The sequence below is a fragment of the Solanum tuberosum genome, unplaced genomic scaffold (assembly GCF_000226075.1).
Source record: "Solanum tuberosum cultivar DM 1-3 516 R44 unplaced genomic scaffold, SolTub_3.0 scf00046, whole genome shotgun sequence".
NCBI lineage: Eukaryota > Viridiplantae > Streptophyta > Magnoliopsida > Solanales > Solanaceae > Solanum > Solanum tuberosum.
Window position 1 is genome coordinate 1137268 of NW_006238971.1, and position 23615 is coordinate 1160882.

A 23615-nucleotide genomic window follows, 5' to 3' on the forward strand; every position below is an offset into this window, starting at 1 on the left:
TTTTCACCATACCCCCAACTTAGGCTTTTGGCCTAAGTTGGCTATTCACACAAACCACGAATCATGGGGATTATGGGTAATGGATCAAGAAGGTCACAATTTCATCAAGTTTCTTTCAAGAAAAGGAGGTTAAGGCTCAAAAGGTGTTCAAGCAAAGTTCACACACTCACAAAGTAGGCCACAAAAGAGGTATAATGTCAAATTGTTTCACACTCTTCAAAGTTGCCTAAGATCATATCAAGAGATTGCACCACTTAGTCAACCGGACCAATGGGGCAAATTCTATGTGTCATCACACATGGTTCACGGTAAGCTCATCACACAAGGCATTGACACCAAAGACAAACAAGACTCCACACTTTCCCTAGTTTGCAATGTTCATCACAAGAGACTCAATTTGTTACTTGGCTAGTCACAACGAGATGCAAAAAGTTCATATATTGTTTATGCAACTTCATTTGGCCTCATCGTAGCCACACATTTATTTTTAGATTTCTCCACAAAACCTTTATGGAGAGGAACTACTACCTGAAGTTGAAACGGAATCAGAAGGAAAGAGATGAGGATACTTGGCCTTCATGACTGCTTCTGCTTCCCAAGTAGCTCCTTCTAGACTCCTCCACAAAACCTTCACTGAAGCGACTTCTTTATTTCTCAACCGTCGAACCTGATGATCAAGAATTTCAGCTGGCACTTTCTCATAAGTGAGACTTTCCTTCACAACCACACTTTCTAATGGTACTATGGATGCCGGATCACCCACACACTTCTTCAACAATGAAATGTGAAAGACTGGATGAACCGCTGCTAGTTCTGCTGGCAACTCTAACTCATAAGCCACTTTACCAACCCTTTTCAAAATTTGACAAGGACCTATATATCTAGGACTGAGCTTCCATTTCTTGCCAAATCTCATTACTCCCTTCATAGGTGACACTTTTAGAAAACCCAATCATCGATTTGGAACTCTAAGTCCCTTCTCCTTGCATGACTTCTGACGACTCTGAGTTGTCTTAAGTCTATCCCTGATGAGCTGAACCTTTTCCATAGCATCATGAACCAAATCTAGCCCAATCAAGGCTGCTTCACCTACTTCAAACCAACCAACTGTAGATTTGTATCTACGCCCATATAATGCCTCATACGGGGCCATCTGAATACTAGAATGATAATTGTTATTATAGGCGAACTCTATGAGAGGTAGGTGATCATCCCAACTGCCCTTGGAATCGATCATACAAGCTCTCAACATGTCCTCTAAGGTCTGAACGGTACGCTCTACTTGACCATCCGTCTGAGGATGAAATGTTGTGCTGAGATTTAACTGAGTACCAAGACCTTTCTGAAATGACTTTAAAAAATGAGAGGTAAACTGAGGACCTCTATATGAGATGATAGACAAAGGGACTCCATGCAACCTGACTATCTCATTAATGTAGAGTTTAGCGTAGTCCTCCGCTGAATCTGTACTCTTGACAACCAAGAAGTGAGCGGACTTAGTAACTCTGTCTACTATCACCCAAATGGAGTCATGCTGCCTGCGAGTATGAGGTAAAAATGTAATGAAATCCATGTTTATCACTTCCCACTTCCATGTAGGAATGTTAATCTCTTGTGTCATACCTCCTGGTTTCTGATGTTCTACATTTACCTGTTGACAATTAGGACAGTTAGCCACAAAATCTGCTATGTCCATCTTCATGCCGTTCCACCAAAAGACTTCCCGTAGATCACAATACATCTTAGTGGCACTTGGATGAATAGAATACCTGGAGTTATAGGCTTCTGTAAGGATTTGCTGCCTCAACTCACCCACCTTATGAACATATAAGCGACCATGCTAACGAAGCACACTATCTCCCCTTTAGGAGAAAACCTCTACTTTCTGCTGATGAACTGCACCCTTCAACTGGAGCAGTATAGGATCACTATCCTGTTTTCCTTAACCTCTGCTACCAATGAAGATTTAGATCTATTCTGAACTATCATACCACCATCTGACATATCCATAAGACCAACTCCTAAGCGAGCAAGCCGGTGAATATCTTTCGCTAATTCCTTCCTTTCTTCATACACATGTGCTATACTACCCATAGATAGTCTGCTAAGAGCATCAGCTACTACATTGGGCTTACCCAGATGATAAAGCATATTCATATCATAGTCCTTGAGGAATTCAAGACATCTCCTCTAGCGAAGATTCAACGCTTTCTAGGTGAACACATACTGGAGGCTCTTATGATTTGTGAACACATCTACGTGAACACGATGCAAGTAATGTCTTCAAATCTTTAGGGAAAATACTACGGCTGCAAGCTCGAGGTCATGAGTTGGGTAGTTCTCCTCATGTGCCATAAGCTTTCTAGAAGCATAAGCTATAACCTTACCTCATTGCATCAACACACAACCTAGTACAACTCTGGATGCATCGTAATAGATCACTTAGCCATCTGAACCTTCTAGTAGAGTCAAAACCGGAGTTGTAGTCAACCTAGTTTTCAGTTCGGAGAAGCTCTTCTCACACTCATCTGACCACTGAAACTTAACCTTTTTTCTGAGTCAACCTGGTCAATGGGGAAGCTATGGATGACAATCCTCCAACAAATCTTCAGTAATAACCGGCCAACCCCAAGAAACTTCTGATATTTGTTGGAGAGGTGGGTCTGGGCCATTGTTTCAGTGCCTCTATTTTTTTGAGAATCCACTCGGATCCCTTCGCTAGATACCACATGACCAAGGAAAGAGACAGATTGTAACCAAAACTCACACTTGCTGAACTTAGTGAATAATTAGCGATCTTTGAGAGTTTGTGTTTTATATTATTTTTAAAAAAAAAGATAATGACGCAAGTTGCATGCTCCTCCTCATTCCTAGAGTAAATGAGAATATCATCAATAAAGACAATAACGAACAAGTCCAAATACTGTTTGAACACCCTGTTCATTAAATCCATGAAATTTGCATGAGCATTGGTTAGTCCAAATGACACAATTGCAAATTCATAATGACCATACCGAGTCCTAAGGTTGTTTTTGGGATGTCATTATCTCTGACTCTGAGCTGATGATAACTGGATCTGAGGTCTATCTTTGAAAAGTGACTAGCACCCTGAAGTTGGTCGAACAAGTCATCAATCCTGGGGATATGGTACTTATTCTTGATTGTGACTTTGTTCAACTGACGATAGTTAATGCACATCCTGAGAGAACCATCTTTTTTTTTCACGAACAACACTAGAGCACCACATGGAGAGATACTCGGTCTGATGAAACCCTTATCTAAAAGGTCTTTCAATTACTTAAGTTCCTATTCTGTAATGAGGAATCGAAATGGGCTGGGTATCTGGAAGGAGATCAATTCTGAAGTCGATTCCCTTTCAGGAGGAACTCCGGGAAGATCTTCTGGAACACTTCTGGAAACTCATTTACTACCGGAATGGACTCAAGAGTTGGGGTTTCGGAGTTTGAATCCTTAACCCGAACAAGATGATAGACATACCCCTTGGAAATCATCTTTCTGGCCTTAAGGTAAGAGATAAATTGGCCCATAGGAACTGAGCTACTACTATTCCATTCTAAGACTAGCTTGTTTGGAAACTGAACCTGAACGATCCTAGTTCTACAATCGACTGAGGCATAACAGGAATGTAACCAATCCATTCCTAGAATAATATCAAAGTCTACCATTTCTAACTCTACAAGATCTGCTGAGGTGACTTTCTGAGAGACTGTGACAGGGAAATTTTTGTATACCCGTCTAGCTATAATTGGGTCACCAACTAGAGTAGAGACTGAGAAAGGTTCTGAGAGATTTTCTGGACTGACACTGAAGTTTACTCGTATATAAGGAGTTACAAAGGAAAGAGTAGCCCCTGGATCTAACAATGCATAAACATCTAAATGGAAGACTCGTAACGTACTCGTGACCACATCAGGAGAATCTTCCTGGTCCTGGCGAGCCTAGAGAGCATACAACCTATTCTGGCGCTGATCGCCACCTGTACCAGATGAAGTACCTTGCTGAGTTGGGCAACCTGGTGGTGTTGCTGGAGCTGTAGACTGAGCCCTATTATTATTACCCCCTTCCCCTGCCTAACAGAAGGGCAATCCTTTAACTTATGACCAAACTGACCACACCCAAAACATCCTTCCTTGATTGCAAGACACTCACTCGGATGGTTCTTACCACACTTTGGACAAGTTGGGTAGGTTCTGTTACTTGAAGTACTCCTCTGAGGCTTAGAGCCTGGTGCCCTACCCTTATGATCCTGTCGAAACCTAGGGGATGGAGCACTAGCTGATGAAGATGTTGGGGCTGAAGATCTCTACTAAAACTGCGAGTGATTTCCAGCACCCAATTTCTGCTGAGAGTACTCATAGTTCCTTGTCCTAGCCTTCTTATTGTCCATAGCCATTTCCTTGAGCTTATCTCCCTCAACCTGATGAGCATGACTCATAAGCCTAGAGATATTCACATCTTCTAGCAACATAGCATTCATGTACTCTGTCTTCACCAAGTCGGATATCCCAAATAGAAACTTACTCATTTGTGCCCTACGAACGACAACCATATGTGGAGCATACTTGGAGAGTTGGATGAACTTAAGTTCGTACTCTTTGACTAACATAGAACCTTGTCTCAAATTCATAAATTCCTGAGCCTTAGCCTCCATCAACTCTCTTGGGAAGAACCTGTCTACAAAAGCTCCGGTAAAACACTCCCAAGTCACAGGAGCTGCATATGTACTCCTGTTTTCTTTCCACTGAATGAACCAAATGTGAGCTACATCCTTAAGCAGGTAGGATGCCAACTCCATCCTATCATTTCCAGTCACTTGCATCACTCCAAAGATTTTCTTGACCTCATCAATGAAATTCTGGGGGTCTTCATCAACTTGCGACCCTAGAAACTCAAGCGGATTCATCCTAACGAAATCTCGGACCCTAGCTGCCACTGATCCACCAGTAGTATTAGTAGGAACTGGAACCTGCTGATTATTCTGATTGGCTACACTCTGAGCCAAAAGTTGGATAGCATTCCAAAACTCTGCATTTACAACCTCATGATCTGGGACTGGAGGAACTGCATTTGTGTTGCTATCATTCCTTGCGTAAGCACTACGAGAAGGCATGATTTCAAACGCAAAATGACGGATTAGAAATGAGAAGTTGGATCATACCTAACGCACGATAAGAGTAGCAAAGAAAGTGAATTTTTTCCTAACACACTTCATAGCCTCCCTCTCATTAGATGTGGTGCACTTCACACCTATGAAAAGGACTCTACTTAGTACGGCTTTCAGACATCCAAGGACTTTTGAACCTAATGCGTTGATACCAAGTTTGTCACCCCCCAAGGCTACCCCCTTAATGTAAACACGGGACCTAGGATCACGAGCAACCCTGAGCTGGCATATCATAAGCATACTAACACACTGAACAAAAGATACTATGCGGAAGCTTAAAACATAAGCTAAACTGAAAGATGGGCTAAATATATAAATACTGAATAAGAGTTTTAACAATACAGAACATTCACTCAAAGCTAAAGCTGAATATAAAACTATGTTTTAAAAAGCTTCTAACTGACTAGAGATGTTGGGACATGCCCCCAGCTAACTCTAGTAAAATTGAAACTGAAATGGAATTCTGAAAGAGAAAACATGTCTATTGCCCTCAAAGTGTGAGGACTCACCACTGATGCTACTGAATACGGATCGGGGACCGATCTACACGCGATCTAAATGCTGAGGACCTGAACCTACAACATGGAAAGATGTAGCGAAGAGTATGCATCAGTACTTGGAAGGTACTGAGCATGCAAGATAGGATAAAAGCTAAACAAAACATATAACTGAACAAAGCATACTGAACAATGATATAATCTAAACATAATGGAAATACTGAAATATGCTGAAAAGAGTTGAACTGAATGCAATGACCAAGTACATAACATGCTGAGACTGAATACTGATGTATAACTGAAAACCTGGTCAAATGAACTAGAGTCTAACTGTACGAGCTGCTAATAACTGATATAAAACCACGTGAGCTAAATGTGGAATCTGATGTATACGCCCCATCGAGAGGACCCAATATACCTTGCTAGGGGTATAGAGGCATAACTAGCGTGATCACTAAATATGATGCCCACATATGGGACTTATAAACCTACGGGGGCACGTAGTTCTGGGACTATAAGGGTACGTTGAAACCCTAGTCCGCTCGATATTAAGTCAACTCCCAACTGAATATGTATATGACACATTATGACTGAAATGTTGACTAGCTCAAAATACTGACATGCAAAACCTGAGAATGTAAAATTTTTATACGTGATAATGTGACATTCGAAAACTGAAGCATGTATATCTGTTTAACTGACCTAGCATGTGTAATTTATGAACTAAAAGAATCTACACAACTAGGGTTCTGAGTTTCATGCAAAGAACTAAGCAATGATTCCACAAAAATATGATAATCTAATTAGGAATACTCTAACAACTAAATCACAATAAATATCTAAGTTTTTAGCAACCCTGGGTCTAAGCAAGATATAAGAATCGAGAATCTGACTGAATTATAGGGACCTAGTGGATAAAAGGAATCCACCAGTGAAATCCCACATACATAGTGACCAAATTCACGGAGAAATCGTTTGATTTCAGGTTGGAATTGAAGAAAACCTGTTGCGTTCTTGGAAGGGTTTGGGTCGCCTCTTTCCTCTTCTTTTTGTTCTAAGTTTGATGAATTTTGGAGAATAATCATTCTGGGTAAGTTTTGACTAAGTTACTAGGCTTAATCTGACCAAAACGACGTAGTTTAAGGGTTAAACGACGTAGTTTAGGTGTCCAACGCATAGGGGAAAAGACCAAAACGGCCCCTCTTAAAATATGACGGGGGCTTTCCACGGACCCAATGACGAACCGTCAAAGGGACCACGGACTGTCAAGTGAGTCGTGGTCTACTGGCCAGTGACTACTGATGTTTGCGTAATCAAGACACAACTTCCAATTGGAGTGTCTACGATCATACAATAGTAAAGTAACTCAACCAAGGGTTGGGGTCGAGTCCCAAGGGAATGGTTTTGAGAATTAATAGAAAAATAAAATTCATTTCTAATTAGTCATAGCTATAGACTTTATCGAATATAAACAGACTAAATCTAAAGGGGTGACGCAAGCGTCAATTATCAATGGGAGGTTTGTAACAAGTAAACAAAAATCAGCGAAAATGCAAAAAGTACTAATCAAGGAAATGAGATTCTTGGGATGTGATAGGAATACAGGTTAAACTAGATCATTGGGTACATGCTTTTGATAGTAAATTCGTTGAATATTTGTGAATAGGCTAGACCATTGTGGGGGTAAATTCTCTCTCGAGCAACTTACCCCGAATCAACTCAGTTTCTCTCGAACACCGAGTTGTCGCATGAAGAACAGCCTCCGCCTTAGCCCACTCACTCTCTCGAGCTGAGTGTGTGGGAGAAGTACTAGGGTTCACTCTCTCGAGCTGAACCTCATGTCGACCCAATCCCACCGGCCATCAATTTAGTAGTCTTAGTTTTACGACCTCTCTCTCGAGCAAGCTGAAAACACAAAGGTGAAATCGTATTTACAACTACAATTTCATTAAGTTCCAACATAACTACTAAACAAAATCACATTTAAACAACGATTCAACTATCAGCAAACAAGACCCAACAATTAACTTAACCCATATTCACAAAATCACACCCCAAGAATTGGGGTTTTAGCTAGACATGTATAAGACATAGAAATTTATACCAATATGAGTTTGCATTCAAATGGGGTATGAAGATTTAAGTCTCAAAACAAGTCAAGAGTGAAGAATCCCACAAGGACCCAAGTCCAAAATCTTGGAGTTGAAACCCTTTGAACCTTCAAGTTACTTTCAAAACCCTCTCCAAACTTAGAACTCAAAAATAGAAGCAAAGTCTAAAAATTACTATTCAAAGCTAAAATTCTCTCCTAGAATAATAATTCTCAACGAGTATTTATAGTTTTCAAAAATTTGTGCTGCGAAGGATCACTCGGCAAAGTTAGTCGGAATCACCGATCAACTCGGCGATCCACCCTTTGGTCTAGTTTATCGCCATCTTGCGTTAGCCTTCAACTTCGTCGTGTTTTGGATCATTAGGCTACGTAGTACTGCTTCGCGGAACTGCTCGGTGACACGCCGACTTCTCCTTTCCACCGCCGATTTGATCATTTCCTTTAGGGCTCAACACACTGGAAAAAAAGGCGAGGATAAGACTTTTTAGTGACTCGCCGAACGAGTTCGACGATTATCACATCTTTATTTCTTCGTTCTTTCAGCTGCTTTTGTTCCTTTTTGCTAAGTAGTGTCCATGCTTTCCCTCAAACTACAAATACATGAAACTTAAGGGTTTTCATCAGATATTGAGACAAAATATGCATTTGAGGACACTAATTCTATCAAAATATAGCCCTAAATGAGTCCAAGTCGTGAACTCATCAACTACTGGTTTTGGGGGTCTTCTCTCTACGAACCACTTCACTTACCGTGTGAAGGTCATTGTGGTCCTTCACTTGGGCTAGGGGCCTACTAGTTCAGCTTCACGAGCCTTACCACAGTCCGTCATCAAGACCACGCCCTGTGGAGGGCTCCGTGGTCTGATGGCTGGGCCAGGTAGGTTCTACCTGGCTTACACGAGTCTTCCCACGGCTCGTGGGGTGATCCATTGCCCGTGAAGGGCTCCGTGGTCCACCACTGCTTGGCTGGGTGTGAACCACGTACAGGTCAACAAACCGTGGTTCCTTTCACTGTCCGTAAACCCTGTCGTGGTTCACATATTTTTCTGTTGTTCTGGTCTGATAAGTTCTAAGGTGTTACAATACCTAACCTATTCACCACCTTTTTTTTCCAACTCTTTTTAACAACACCAAAACCAGTCAGGCGACTATGTTCTTTATAAAATGTGAAAAGAGATTCAGCACTGTCAAAGACCATATCTACATCGAGGCATTCAATTTATTGTAGTTTTGAAAAATTATCATCATTCATTAAATCTTCATCTTCATCCCATTCATCCTCAAATTCATATTCCTCTCTGCCCGAAACACTTACTGATTCATTTTGCTCCAATTGATTCATCTCTTGATGAAGCACGTTCAGAAGATATTCATCATCACTGTTCAAATATACATCAGGGCCATCACCGTATCCACCATTTGAATGTTAATCATGTTCATCATTTTGGGATAACAAACTATCATCATCACTTAATACCAAAACATTATTCAATACTTGAGTTAATTGACTACTCTGATTATTGAGATCCATTTTGTTAAAGTTACATAATTTCTATTTATAAATCGATCAAGAAATGAATCAAAAACTTAAAATCACAATGAGAGATAAAATTGGAAAACAAGGCTAAATTGAGAGATAAAATAAGTAAAGTCGAAAAGAAAAAAAAAAGTCAAAGATGGTTTTGTTTTTTGGAGAAAAATTTATGGTTTTGAAGCCAAAAAATTTGTTGTTTTTTACCCTAATCATGTCAACTTTTCCAGACAAGTTTATTGCATTCCCTTTTATTCGATTACCCTAAGCTAAATCGAAATCACTACTATTAGTTTTATTTATTTTTCCTTTCATTCGACTCTTATTTATCAGTGCAGTGTGGAACCACCGGATACAGACGCCGGGAAAGGAGCGATGTGGCTGGATGGAACCACCGGAGAGAGACGCCGGAAAAGAAGCGATGTGGCTGGATGGAACCACCGGAGAGAGAGAAAGGGCGGAGCTCACTCCAACTCAGTAGATAAACAAATAAAGGGTCAAAAATCAAAATATATAGGGAGCGGTTGAGAGTAAATTCAGAGAATTGAGGTGAACGGTATTGCTTAATTCTCATAATTGCAAAATTAGCTTCTAATGGATTTTGCTTTTCTTCCTTTCTCTCGCCTCTCTCTCCTTCAGCTTCACACTTTCAATTCTTACAAACATTAACATATCATACCAATATTTTCCAGTTACAGAAGGAGGAGGGAGTCCTAACCTATATTTTCATCCAACAAAAACCATAGCTATTACTACTAATTTATTTCACATAAAAAGAAGAAGAAGAAAATTGTTGTGTGTTCATTGTAAAATTGTTGGAATTTGTGTTTCATTTTGGAAAATTCTCGATTTGGGTATTGGGTTTGTTCTATTAATAGCATTTTACAAGAGAGAAAACAAATCCCTAAATTCCCAAATTGTTGGAAATTGTGTTTATTTCACAAAAGTATCCATTTGGGTGTTCGGTTTGTTCTATTGATCACAAAAGACAGCATTTTACAAGAAGAAAAAGGATTTGGTGTGTTGATAAATTTCCAAATTGGGCATATTTTGGGTTTGTTTGCTTATCTGTGCATTGTAAGATTGTTGGGGATTGTGTTTATTTCCCAAAATTCTCGATTCGGGTGTTTCTAAAGATTTGTTCTATCAGATCACAAAAGGCCTTTTTGTCATTTTATTGATTTATGTGTTCCATGGCAAGATTGTTGATTGAGGTTCAAGCTTTCATTACTGCAGCTATAAAGATTGGATAAAGACACAGATGCTTGAATTTGTAAGTGATTGGAGATCCGTGAGATCTCCGTCAGCTTGCCAAGGAAAATGTATTCACCTCCCCCGTCTTCTACTAGCACCCGATGTGATTCCAAAGAGAGAATGAACAACACTAATGGCTCACAATTGCGACTTTATCAAATTTGGCAAGGAAGAAATGTAATGCTGATCTTTTTCTTTGTGTTTCTCCTGAATTTATATATATTTTGGTTTGCAAGCACCATGTTGTTCAATTATCATCCTTTAGCATTAAGTCCAAAGATTATAAATTTAACCATGGTTTCTTCCCGTCTACCTAAGTCTTGGTGGGTAGAGTTACCCAATACCAATGCTTGGTGGGAGGTAGCAGGTACCCAATGTAATAGTCAAGGAATGCCACCGTCAGAAAAAAATAAATTAAACTCCCAAGTATTCCACAAAAAAATATCAATCAATCAACGACCTCTTAATTCCAAATTTATTTGGGCCAGCTATTCATCACGTTTTGGCTATCTTTACATGTTTGTTAACCTATGACAGCCCTGTCCTTTAATGGGACTTGAGCTAGCTATTTTTAGGCGGAGAATTATGATGCAACTTTACTATAGTGTAGAATAGGCAGCAGAAGTGAAAAGTAAAGGCTTCGGAAATAGCCTGTCACTGTTTGAACTTTTTTCCCAATTTTACTATATTATTTGTAAACTGAAGCTGGTGAAAGAAATCGATATTAGAAAAAGTCCCTACTATCTCATTATAGTCTTTTATATCTTTGCAGAGATTCTACCTTGGAGGCAGACTTGTTTTTGGTCCAGATATTAGAGCACTGTTTCTTACATTGTTCTTGATCCTATTTCCAGTAGCATTGTTTTGTGCTTTTGTTTCGAGAGAACTCATCAATGCATTTCCCCACCGATTTGGCTATCTTATTATGGCCATATCTCTTCTCTTCTCAGTCTTTGTGAGTTTTCTTCTTCTTTTACTTGACTGTTACTGCTTTATCCGTTTCCGATCCATCTTTATCTGCTGTTCCTTTTAGTCCATCAATGTTAGGATGCAAGAAAAGAAATAAATCAGGTGAAAAAGGAATACATCCCTTTTGGTGTAAATGCCATTCAAGCGCAGACATAAATTGGATCAAACTAGGTTATTATAATTATGCCAAGTATGGCAGTTACTTTATCACTGGCTCTATTATATAAAAAAGACAGTAAAATGCCACTTCCCCTTTCTGTCAAAAATTAGTTATAGTTCATGCAAGCCAGCCGATAATCAGCATTTTTAGTATGTGCCATGTTTTTCTCTTAGATGTAGTATCAAATGGGAAATGGTTAGTGGAAGGCATTTTCTTCTGCTCATGCATTTTGTTTGCTCTAAGAATTACTACTTATCTTATTACCATGTTCCTTATTTTATGAATATGTATAACCTATAAGTATGCAAAGATGACACATGGTTTGATGCACAAGCATCTATCAAGAGGTGATCTTTGTATATTTTTCACTCTCTCTCTATTTGGAATGGTATGTGCTTAAAGTTGGTTCATGGTCGATGGGGGATCTTAATAGGTAATGTCTAATGTATTGATGTAAATTCTTGCAGATTGTAGTTCTTCTCTTGCTAACATCTGGAACAAATCCTGGAATTGTTCCACGAAATGCCCATCCTCCAGATGCTGACGATGAATGTGATACCTCTAGCATCTCGACGAGTTGTTTAGGAAGTCAGACTGGTCCTATCAGTTTACCGCCTATGAAAAATGTTACAGTCAATGGAATAGTTGTCAAAGTAAAATACTGCAAAACATGTATGCTATATCGGCCACCACGTTGCTCTCATTGCTCCATATGCGACAATTGCATTGAGCGCTTCGACCACCATTGTCCATGGGTGGGACAGTGCATTGGGAAGGTAGGTGTGATCTATGGTTGCATTTCAAAATGTTTTGTCATTTGGATATATTGTCCTTTAGCTTCTGGTTAATCTTGTCCTGTCCACAAAACACTTTTTTTTTAACAAAAATTGGGGGTGGGAAAAGTGGAAATAGGGGAGGGGATTACAAGGTGGGGAATTGAACCCTCACCAACAAGGAAAATTCAGGTAGCCAACTAACTGAGCTACTAAGATTCCCCTCCTGTCTACAAAACATACTTAGTCTTGCATGGTAAATTTATTGACATTATGGGAGCTCTTGTTGGCAGAGGTGGTTCCAGAATTTAAATTTAACGGGTTCAACTTTTAAGAAATTCAGTATTAAGCTCAATGTGCTATTAAAATTATGGGTTCAAATCTAATGTTTATTAAGATTTTAGTAAGATTTACATAAATATCTATTAACCGTGTCTAAAGTTATGGGTTCAAGTGAACCCGTAGCCAAAAGGCTACATCTACCCCTGCTTATGGAAGGATATTGTTTTCTGCTTCCGTATATCTCTCTGGGATAGATTTTATCTTTTCTCTGTTTGAATTAGCTACAGTTTAAGGTACTGCATCTAGTCTCTGCATACTTATCTGACCTACAAATAGTGAATGTTACCATAGTTTGGAATTTGCCTCTTCTAGACTTCGCTAAGATTTAAACAGAAGATACTTCACATACAGCTCGTGCTTATACATACCAGTCATGTTAAACTGAGTGTGCTTCAGTGTTATGAATAAAGTTTTTGAACAATCTCAATCTGTGTATATGCTTTCTTTAATATCTCATCTGTGATATATTCACGTTATTTCTTGCAGAGGAACTATCGTTACTTTTTCATGTTTGTTTCCTCTACAAACCTCCTGAGCCTCTATGTCTTTGCTTTCTGCTGGGTAAATATAAAGAAGATTATGGATGCACACCATTGTAACATTTGGAGTGCATTTTTCAAGTCACCTGCTTCAGGCATCCTTATAATGTATACATTTGTAGTTTCTTGGTTTCTTGGAGGTCTCACGGCATTTCACTTGTACTTGCTAATCACAAACCAGGTCTATTTTGCTTCCTTCTCTTGATTTTAGTTGATATTATTCAGTTCCGCTTCTCACCCTTCAGAATGTTGTATTTCCTGCAGACCACATATGAAAATTACCGGTATCGTTATGAGAGGAAGATGAATCCTTTTAATCTTGGATGTGCTCGGAATTTTAAGGAGATCTTTTGCACCGGCGTGCCAAGTTCCAGGATCGATTTCCGTGCACACGTGAAGGTTGATCGCTCTTTAAGCTTCAACACCCTATCTTACTTGGGTGGGGCTACTACGAATTCAGATATGCACAAAATGAAGAACTTTGATGAGGAAGTTGGCAGACGACAGGATGTTGATGGGTGTAAAGAAACAGACAGCAGGATAAAAACCATAGGTGGTGGGGTAGATCGATGTGAGAAATGAAAGCGGAGACCATAAAGGCCACTGGGAAATAACATAATCGGGTTGTACAGATTAGTGCAGAACACGATATGAAAGACGGAGAAAGAAGTGGTCTAATTCGTTTAAGTTTTCGTTCTTCCTGCATTGATGACGTGGCTATTGCTGCAGCATTTGAAGTTGTAGGATCGTCGTGGCCGGAGGGGTGGGTTCTCAATACTTTCTTTTTCTTGTGAATGATTAGCAGCTCATAGAGATAGGAATTGCATTCTATTATTCTTTGATGACATTGCCAGCCATTCAATGAATGTTTTTCTGGAGAAGTTTGTAAGATACTGCTGCATGTTTATATTTCTAAAAAATGGAGTTTATGGCTATGAGATTGAAAATGGCTTGCATAACTAGGACATTTTTAAGCTTTAGGCCGAGCCGAAGCTAGCATTTTGAGTTTTAGGTTTTGGATTCTAGAAAAGACAGTTTATTAGGTTTCGAATAAATTATTTATAAATATTAAGTGGGATTTCTAACACAAATACAAGTCTGACACAATCTCTTATTCTCCCTTCTCTGAGTTTTGGTTATGGAAGAAGGAAGGACGTATCAACAACAACTGTGTTTTATTACCAAACAATTCATATGTTCATATTGATCTAATATGCGCTTTTGCATCTAGCATTGAGTAGACCTCAAATAATAACTGTACTAGTTCTATCGTTTCGTTAGGTATAGCAGTAATGTTCATATTGATCTAATATGCGCTTTTGCATCTAGCATTGAGTAGACCTCAAATAATAACTGTACTAGTTCTATCGTTTCGTTAGGTATAGCAGTAATGTTCATATTGATCTAATATGCGCTTTTGCATCTAGCATTGAGTAGACCTCAAATAATAACTGTACTAGTTCTATCGTTTCGTTAGGTATAGCAGTAATGTTCATATTGATCTAATATGCGCTTTTGCATCTAGCATTGAGTAGACCTCAACAATAATTGTACTAGTTATATCGTTTCGTTAGGTCCAAAGTGTATAGCACTACTATGGTATCAACAGATTCACTACTCTAGTGCTGTTACATTGCATACTGTCTATTTCTCATGTATCATTCCACACCAAGAGATGTGTACCTTCGACAATAGAATGGAACCATAAACTCCTATGCTTAGAGCATTCTCGATTTTGGTATGCTATAATTATTAAAGTCTCTTGACAGCAGAAATGAGAGATTATTGATAAGTTAGATGCTTTGTGAAGCATACTTTAACTTTAAAACATTTGTTGAACTCGCAAGTAGAACTATAGCTCTCCCAACACAATCAACAACCAGAATTATTAAGAAAAAAGAGTGAGATTATAATAATTAAAAATAAATGATGAACTTGTTATACATTCATTCACTTCAATAAGGATGATGAAATTGCAGCTCTAATTATTAAGACCAAATATTTAAGAAAATAATAAAAAAGCACAAGGAGAAATTAACAAGAGTTTAGGTTCAACTAATTTGGATTCACGTTGCACGATCGTGCTAAATTACCAGAGACGGTTATGCATTTTTTTAATGAATCAGAGCGACGAAGAGTTGAATCTCTAAAGATGATGAAAACAAGGTCACTCTGCCACTTATAATATCTCTCACGTATTTAAGCCGTCCGTAAATTGTTTGATTTTATGAGAACAAATAACCCAAACTATTATTGTTGGATTCATCTTGCAGTGGCTGTAAACAATCATCAAAACCAAAATAATTAAAACTCCCAGTTGTTGTTGTTGTACTACTTGTTGTAGTGATTGTACTTGCTCCATATTGATATTCATTATTTCTACCAATTATCATTTCATTCAAAAGGCCATTGTTACTGTTATATCCCATTTCTGAAATTGGAAATTCACTACTTTGATCACTCAAGTAGTAGCAGTTACCACTGCTTGTTATATCCTCTGGCAATGGTGGCAATTCTGTTGATGTTCTATTCATATCACACCTGTTGTTAAAAGATGGTCAGTTGAACACTCTTCGTCGAAAAATTATATTATGCATATGGATCAAAATTATATTATGCATATGGATCAAAATTATATTTATCACATTTTTGCGAGTTCTGCTACTTGAACTATCATGTGTTCACTCTTCCTATCTGAACTATCACTATCGCTCAGATAGGAAAAGGGAACAATTGATAGTTCACGTATGTTTTGATAAATAGTTGGCGAACATCTCATAGATAAAAGAGTCAGATGGTGTTTTTAGATGGAATAATTATAATTAAACAATTAAAAGTATGTTCTCTATAACGGTTTAATCTTTTGAATGAAATTATGACACGATTTAATACCTGTAACCATCTTCCATATGCACGTCGTAGTTGGGGTTATAGTATTGTTGTGACACAAACTCTCCACCATCACAACTATCGCCACCAACATTATTCATGTTGCTGAGGGAAAAATGACTGAACTGGGCCTCGTAATCGACGTTAGGAGCAGGAGCATTCTCAGTCTGATCAAAGACCAATAACTGTTTTTGTTGTTGTTGGTGGTGGTGGTGTTGATATTCGTCGTCAGGGGAGACTATACAAGTAACCGAATAGCCATGTGGCATGTCAGAGTAGACAAAGTTGGTCCGAGTTGGTTTGTTAGATTTGTTATTAACACGCATGGAACGTGCAGCTCTATCATAAGCCAACGCAGCTTCTTCAGCAGTGTCAAATGTCCCGAGCCAATGCCTTTCTTTCGTGTTTGGATCTCTTATCTCCGCAGCATATCGACCCCATGGCCTTCGCCTTACTCCCAAATATCGAAAATTGCTTTGTTGTTCCTCTGCTTTTTGTTTGACACTTTGATTACTAGTACCATTGCTCTTTCTTGGTTTCGTGCTCTTACTAGTTGATGAAGAAGTTGATGATTTGATCAAATCCATTTTGGAAATTTTTCGTAAGAACTTTAAATTCTGAATTCTCCTATGTCAGTCTATTGACTATTTGAGAATATAGAGATAGAGTAGAATGTTATTTTTTCTTGACTGAATAGTGGATGTTACATACAAATATATATATAGAGTGAGTCTTAAAAAATAATAATGTTAGTAATTATTTAAAACTATCTAAGTTTAGTAGTAGAAATTTTGTCAATCATGAATCATGATTACTTCAAATGATGTTGCAAGTCTTAGGACTATCTGATGTTAATCATGTTGTGGGCTCAAATCTAGTTATTTTATGGTTTAGTTTAAATTTCAAGTTATATTCACTAAAAATAGCAGTGATAGTTGATAATGATGGGAGATGACAGTAGTAGAACATGTGAAATTGATTGACTGACTGACTTCTTTGTCAATTATTAAGTGTAAAAGTTTAAATCTTAATGATTAAGATTAAGATAATTAAGTACAAAAAAATAAGTTGAATACACTTTCACGAATTTTCGATGATACGCATCTAAATTGGTTATATCAACTTCAAAAAATGAATACAACAAGAACAATTGCATTTCAGTTCAAAACAAGTTGAGTTTTATGAATTCTTTACTTCTTTATTTACACTCGTTTCACATTATGATCCTACTAAATAAATTAAAAATTCATCTACCCATAAATTAGGTTGGACCCTCCAAATATTTCATCCTAAATCCAAATGGGTTCCACAAAAATTGCCTTAAGTACTCATTTGATCATTATGCTAATTATGATTATATAGTACTTCACATCATTAATATCATGTGCATTCTTGTGTCTTCAATGCATGCGATGCCAACAAATAATTACCATTCACCTAGCACCGCCCATCCCAAGAAAAAATAAATTAGAAGAATAATTTGAAAAAGGGCTAATATAACCAATAAGAAATTTCTTTAAAATAATCCAAATTACTTTTCTTAATTCACTTAGGGGTCGATTGGTTGCTGATTAGAATTATGCCTATATTAGTAATGTAAGAATTAGTTATATAAGTTGGGGTTGTCTGGTTGTTGATTAGAGTATGCATATATTAGTAATGTAAAAATTAATTATATGTGTATAATTAAGCAGGGATTAGTTATACATGTATTAGTTATTCGTGTATTAATTATTTCATCTTCTATCCTATATAAAATAATACATAGATTTCCTCTTAATTAACTTATACATATATTAATTATGCGATATTCTAAATTACTAACCAAACATTGTATTTGGTGTATTGAATTTCATACATAGCAAAAAGATACTACCAAATATGATACAAGTTATACGAGATTTAATACATAAATAAATCACCTCTTAATCAGCCACCAAACGACCTTAGAGGCATTAAAGTCAACAACTCAAACCTTCTTATATACTAGAAGATACAAATATATATTAAGAATTAATTGATCAAAACGTATTATTGAAGTTCTTTTTATTTATTTTTGCATGTTTTGATATCTATTTTGGTAGAAGATAATAAGTGATCATCTTATCATGACTTTACTCTATCACTAAAGGTCCTTTAAAGTTAATTTCTATCAATGCTCTTGTTCATATTTCATATGAGAATTTTAATTAGGAACTCAAGACTTAAAATGATTGCACACATTCAACATAGCGTTCGAACACATGTACTACTTGTATTTAAAAAATTAAAATTAACCATGTCCAATAATTTTCATCCAGTCACAGCAAAAGCACAACTCATTAAAGCCATGGTACAATATAGTTGCAAATTTGGCAAAATAATAATTATTTGTAGTAATATCACTAGCCATCCATTAAGTAAATAAAAATAAGTTTAATTTGTCTGCATCCTTTAAGCATTTTCAGTATCTTGAGCAAAGGCTACCTTCCTCGAAATCAGTTCGATACACAAAATATTTTAGGTTAGCACGAGAAAAGGCTAACTTACTTTTTTTTCCCACTAAATAAAGCAAACGTAGATTTTTTTTTTTTTTTTTTTAAATCTTGTCATTTTATTCAAAGATAGGGTCAAATAACTTGGTACTAAGGATTGAGTCATGTTGGAATAACATGCACAAAAGATTAAAATATACTTTTGTCCACATGAAGCACAAATCAAGAACATGATTATCATATAATATGGCCACATAAAATAATAAAGTTTGAACATAAATTTTCTATATGCATAATCAAGAATTTTGGGTCTAACCAACTTTGATTTTGGTGTGATGGTTGAAATTCTTCTGACTTTAATTAAAAATTTCGAATTCGAATTTGAGAGAATAAAAAAATCATGTTGGAAGCTAGTGTCACCTCCAGAAATGTACTCTATAATGCATGAATTAAAATTTAATCGCGATTTAATACGGATCATAGACATTCAGTGTAAAGTAGAAAAATTAAAAATTAAAAGGTATCTTGGGTCTACATTAAAAAAAAATATTGACTCTAGTGATCATTATTTACTTGTGATTTTGTGTGACATGTGAATGTGATATAGCTCTTATAATTAGTAAACTTGACCAGATACTATTAATCATACAAACATATTGAAAAGCAAGGCCCACTATTTTCATATAATAACAAAGTTCCATTTAATTGATTATATAAAACTAATAATCAATTAGAAACTTCTTACAAAATCCAATTTGATAAGAGAAATTCCAAGATAGCTAAATGCACCTAATGATTGCTAAATAAGAGTGCATATACTTGAGTCATCATTTGGAATATAGAAACTTGATGAGCATGCAATCATTTAGCTCATTCGCTTAAATATATAATACTTTTATTATGTCCAATAATTTTGACATGGTACATATAGGTTGATTCGTAATTTAAAGTTTATAGATTTTTAAAATAATTTTAAGTTAATAAATAATAATGATTGAATTGATAATAATAAAATATATAATTATTACTAGTAAATATCGCAAAAACTACTGAATTCACATGAATTAATAATTAATACTCTAGGTCCGTCCTATGTATTTACATTATAATTTTATGACTAAGTAAATTCGAATGGACCTCTTTTGCTTTCCTAACTCTACCCTTGGTCCCAAAATACAAGTTAACTCATTTACAATAAGACTTGATATGGATTATCTACCCGGGGATGGAGTGACAACCATTTATCATTATGATAGGTGTCAAGTGAAAGTATTGTGATGTATGTAGTTGAATCATCTTAACAAATTGGCAGACTTGAACCATGTCCTGCTTATTAGAACTATCATTCAACAGAAAATAAGAGCTTTAGTTTTGACTCATCGGGATAGGGATAGGAAAAAGAGAGATTTTCGTCGTTTATAGATCACTAGGATAAGCACTGTAATTCGTGAAAGGGGAGTATCCTATAGGTATAGTAGATTAATACATGATCTGTATAAGAGACAATTGCTTCTTAATTGTAAAATATTTGCACAAGTAGCTATATCAAATAGGAATTGTGTTTATATGATATCGGACGAAATCATCAAGGAATCACATCACTATAATCATAAGTACCAAGGGTGATCCTAGAGATTTCATGTTTGAGAAGTGATCACGGAGAATAGTAAGGACCATGTTCGTCTTTAATAAATGTTATGTGATGCGACTCAAGATTAATTGAGCAATGAATTATGAATATCAAATGAATAAAAGAAAGTGGAGAAACACATAAGATTTAAGCCCATAACATGATTAACATCAAGAAGTCCTAATACTTGCAATATCACTTGAGGCAATCATTATTCATAATTAACAGATTTCTACTACTAAACTTTGATAGTTTAAAATAATGAACAAAATATGATTGTCACTCAATATATATTTGTATGCAACACATTGTTTAGTCAAGAAAAATACATCTCAACCATCAGAACTCAGTACACTGTTTTCCTCAATTCAGCTAACAGAGGCGAATCCAGAACTTAAACTTCAAACGAAATTTTTCAAAATGGATTTGATCAACTCATCCACTTTTTCATCAACTAGTAAGAGCACAAAACAAAGAAAGAACGTTGGTGCTAGTACTCAAAGTATCAAACAAAAAGCAGAGGAACAACAAAGCAATTTTCGATATTTGGGAGTAAGGCGAAGGCCATGGGGTCGATATGCTGCGGAGATAAGAGATCCAAACACGAAAGAAAGGCATTGGCTCGGGACATTTGACACTGCTGAAGAAGCTGCGTTGGCTTATGATAGAGCTGCACGTTCCATGCGTGTTAATAACAAATCTAACAAACCAACTCGGACCAACTTTGTCTACTCTGACATGCCACATGGCTATTCGGTTACTTGTATAGTCTCCCCTGACGACGAATATCAACACCACCACCACCAACAACAACAAAAACAGTTATTGGTCTTTGATCAGACTGAGAATGCTCCTGCTCCTAACGTCGATTACGAGGCCCAGTTCAGTCATTTTTCCCTCAGCAACATGAATAATGTTGGTGGCGATAGTTGTGATGGTGGAGAGTTTGTGTCACAACAATACTATAACCCCAACTACGACGTGCATATGGAAGATGGTTACAGGTATTAAATCGTGTCATAATTTCATTCAAAAGATTAAACTGATATAGAAAACATACTTTTAATTGTTTAATTATAATTATTCCATCTAAAAACACCATCTGACTCTTTCTTGATCCAAGCACGTGCATCTGTTAGATGTTCACCAACTATTTATCAAAACATACGAGAACTATCAATTGTTCCCTTTTCCTATCTGAGCGATAGTGGTAGTTCAGATAGAAAGAGTGAACACTTAATAGTTCAGGTAGCGAACTCGCAAAAATGTGATAAATATAATTTCGATCCATATGCATAATATAATTTTGTAATGAAGGGTGTTCAACTGATCATCCAGGTACGATAGTAAGAATAGAACATCAACAGAATTGCCACCATTGCCAGAGGATATAACAAGCAGTGGTAACTACTACAACTTGAGTAGCGAATTTCCAAATTCAGAAATGGGATATAACAGTAAGAATGAAATGATAATTGGTACAAATAATGAATATCATCAATATGGAGCAAGTACAATGACTACAACTACAGCTGGGAATTTTAGCTATTTTGGTTTTGATGATTGTTTACAGCCATTGCAAGATAATCCATCCAACAATAACAGTTTGGGTTATTGGTTCTCATAAATATTCATGTCTCGTATCATTTGTGGGTTATTTCAATTGTAATTGTACTTTCATGTGCTTTTTCTATCTTGTTAACTAATTATTGAAGTGAAATATGACAAGTAATTTGGAAGCGAAAAAGGTATATATATATATATATATATCGTTGCCATAATGAAGACCACACACAAGTGACGCAAACAAATGAGTTTTCCTACAAATCAAAATCATTCATTTGACAAACAAAACTCACCGAAGCCAAATATATGATGACTTTCCATAAAAACCTTACTTGTTCTTATCTGGATTTAAGCGGTGGATTCCATAAAAAGACCCGATGAAGCAATCATGTTGACCCAAGCACGTCAATGTTAGCCGCTTATTAATAAGAGAAAATATATATATAAGTAAGCATAGAAAGAGCAAATGTAATAACAGTGATCATATATACAAGTAACCATGATTTATTAGGGAAAGAGAAACAAACCACCCTAGCCAATATATGAGAATTATGGTGCACACAAGCTGATTACAAGTACATGAGTAAGCTCAGGGAACCAACACATAGAGTTTGAGTAACAATTCAATTCCAAAAGGGATCACAAAATAACAACCATAACATAATCAACTCAACCAACACTTGTTCTTAATTAAGTATAAGTATAAATCTAATTATATATATATATATTAGTATACATACCCACGCGATACACATATAATATTTAAATATTAATTAAAAATATTTTAGATTAAGATATAGTGTTTAAACATTTTTTTTAAGGGAGAAGGCACAAGTACCCCCTAGACTATGACCGAAATTTCAGAGACACAACTTAACTAAACTAAGGTTCTATTACCCCTTAACTCATTTTATATATAATATTGTACACCTTTTGGCTTATGTGGCACACCTCGTGACTCCACGCAGTTGAGGCGCGTGGGAGATATTTGGATGCCACGTAAGCCAAAAAGATGTACAAAATTACAAAATAATGAGTTCAGGAGTAATAGGACCTTAGTTTAGTTAAGATTAGGCCTGGCAGGGGGACTGGGTCGGCCCGCGACCAGTTCGAGAACCGGCTCACGGGACCCGGTCCCGTATGTTTTCACGGGTTGGGAGGGGATCGGGATAGGGGACCGGTTAGGGGCCGGTTCACCCTTTGGTCCTGGTCGAACCGGCCCGGCTGAACCGACTGGTTTCGCGGGATCCCCTCAATTTTTTATTTTTTTTTGTGTTTTAAAATTATATCCGTTGGGGCAACGGCTAGTGGGCCCCCCCAACGGATTTATTTACCTTTTTTACTTCCCCAACACCTCCTACCACCCCCCTACTTTTAAAACTTTAATTTAAACCCTCAAGTTATCATAAATACACTTTAACCCATTTTTAATATTATAAATACCCCTCTATCTCTTATTATTTCTTACAAAATCATCTATTCTCTCATCTATTTTCTATATCCTTTCAATCATAAGTCTCAATTTTTTATTCCATTTAAGTCTCATATTATATCATAATAGTGATAATACATATATTTCAATTCTAAATTTTCATATTATATCATAATATATATATAATTCTCATATTTGCTATCAAGTATTGGAGTTCCAAATACAAGTTACAACAAACTACAAGCTTCAAGAATCGGTTAT

General features: G+C 36.7%; 2 protein-coding genes and 1 pseudogene across 2 annotated transcripts; 2 read left to right on the plus strand and 1 right to left on the minus strand.

Moving 5' to 3' along the window:
- The first annotated feature begins 9504 nt into the window (after window positions 1-9504).
- Window positions 9505-14310, plus strand: LOC102589842 (probable protein S-acyltransferase 7; annotated as a pseudogene).
- Window positions 14311-15588: 1278 nt separating this feature from the next.
- Window positions 15589-16839, minus strand: LOC102595620 (ethylene-responsive transcription factor LEP-like). Its single transcript, XM_006343446.1, has 2 exons — window positions 16256-16839; window positions 15589-15904 (listed from the first exon to the last, which is right to left on the minus strand). The coding sequence occupies exons 1-2, from the start codon at window positions 16837-16839 to the stop codon at window positions 15589-15591; spliced, it is 900 nt and encodes a 299-aa protein (XP_006343508.1).
- Window positions 16840-20776: 3937 nt separating this feature from the next.
- Window positions 20777-21983, plus strand: LOC107059898 (ethylene-responsive transcription factor LEP-like). Its single transcript, XM_015306982.1, has 2 exons — window positions 20777-21360; window positions 21695-21983. The coding sequence occupies exons 1-2, from the start codon at window positions 20777-20779 to the stop codon at window positions 21981-21983; spliced, it is 873 nt and encodes a 290-aa protein (XP_015162468.1).
- Window positions 21984-23615: the final 1632 nt, after the last annotated feature.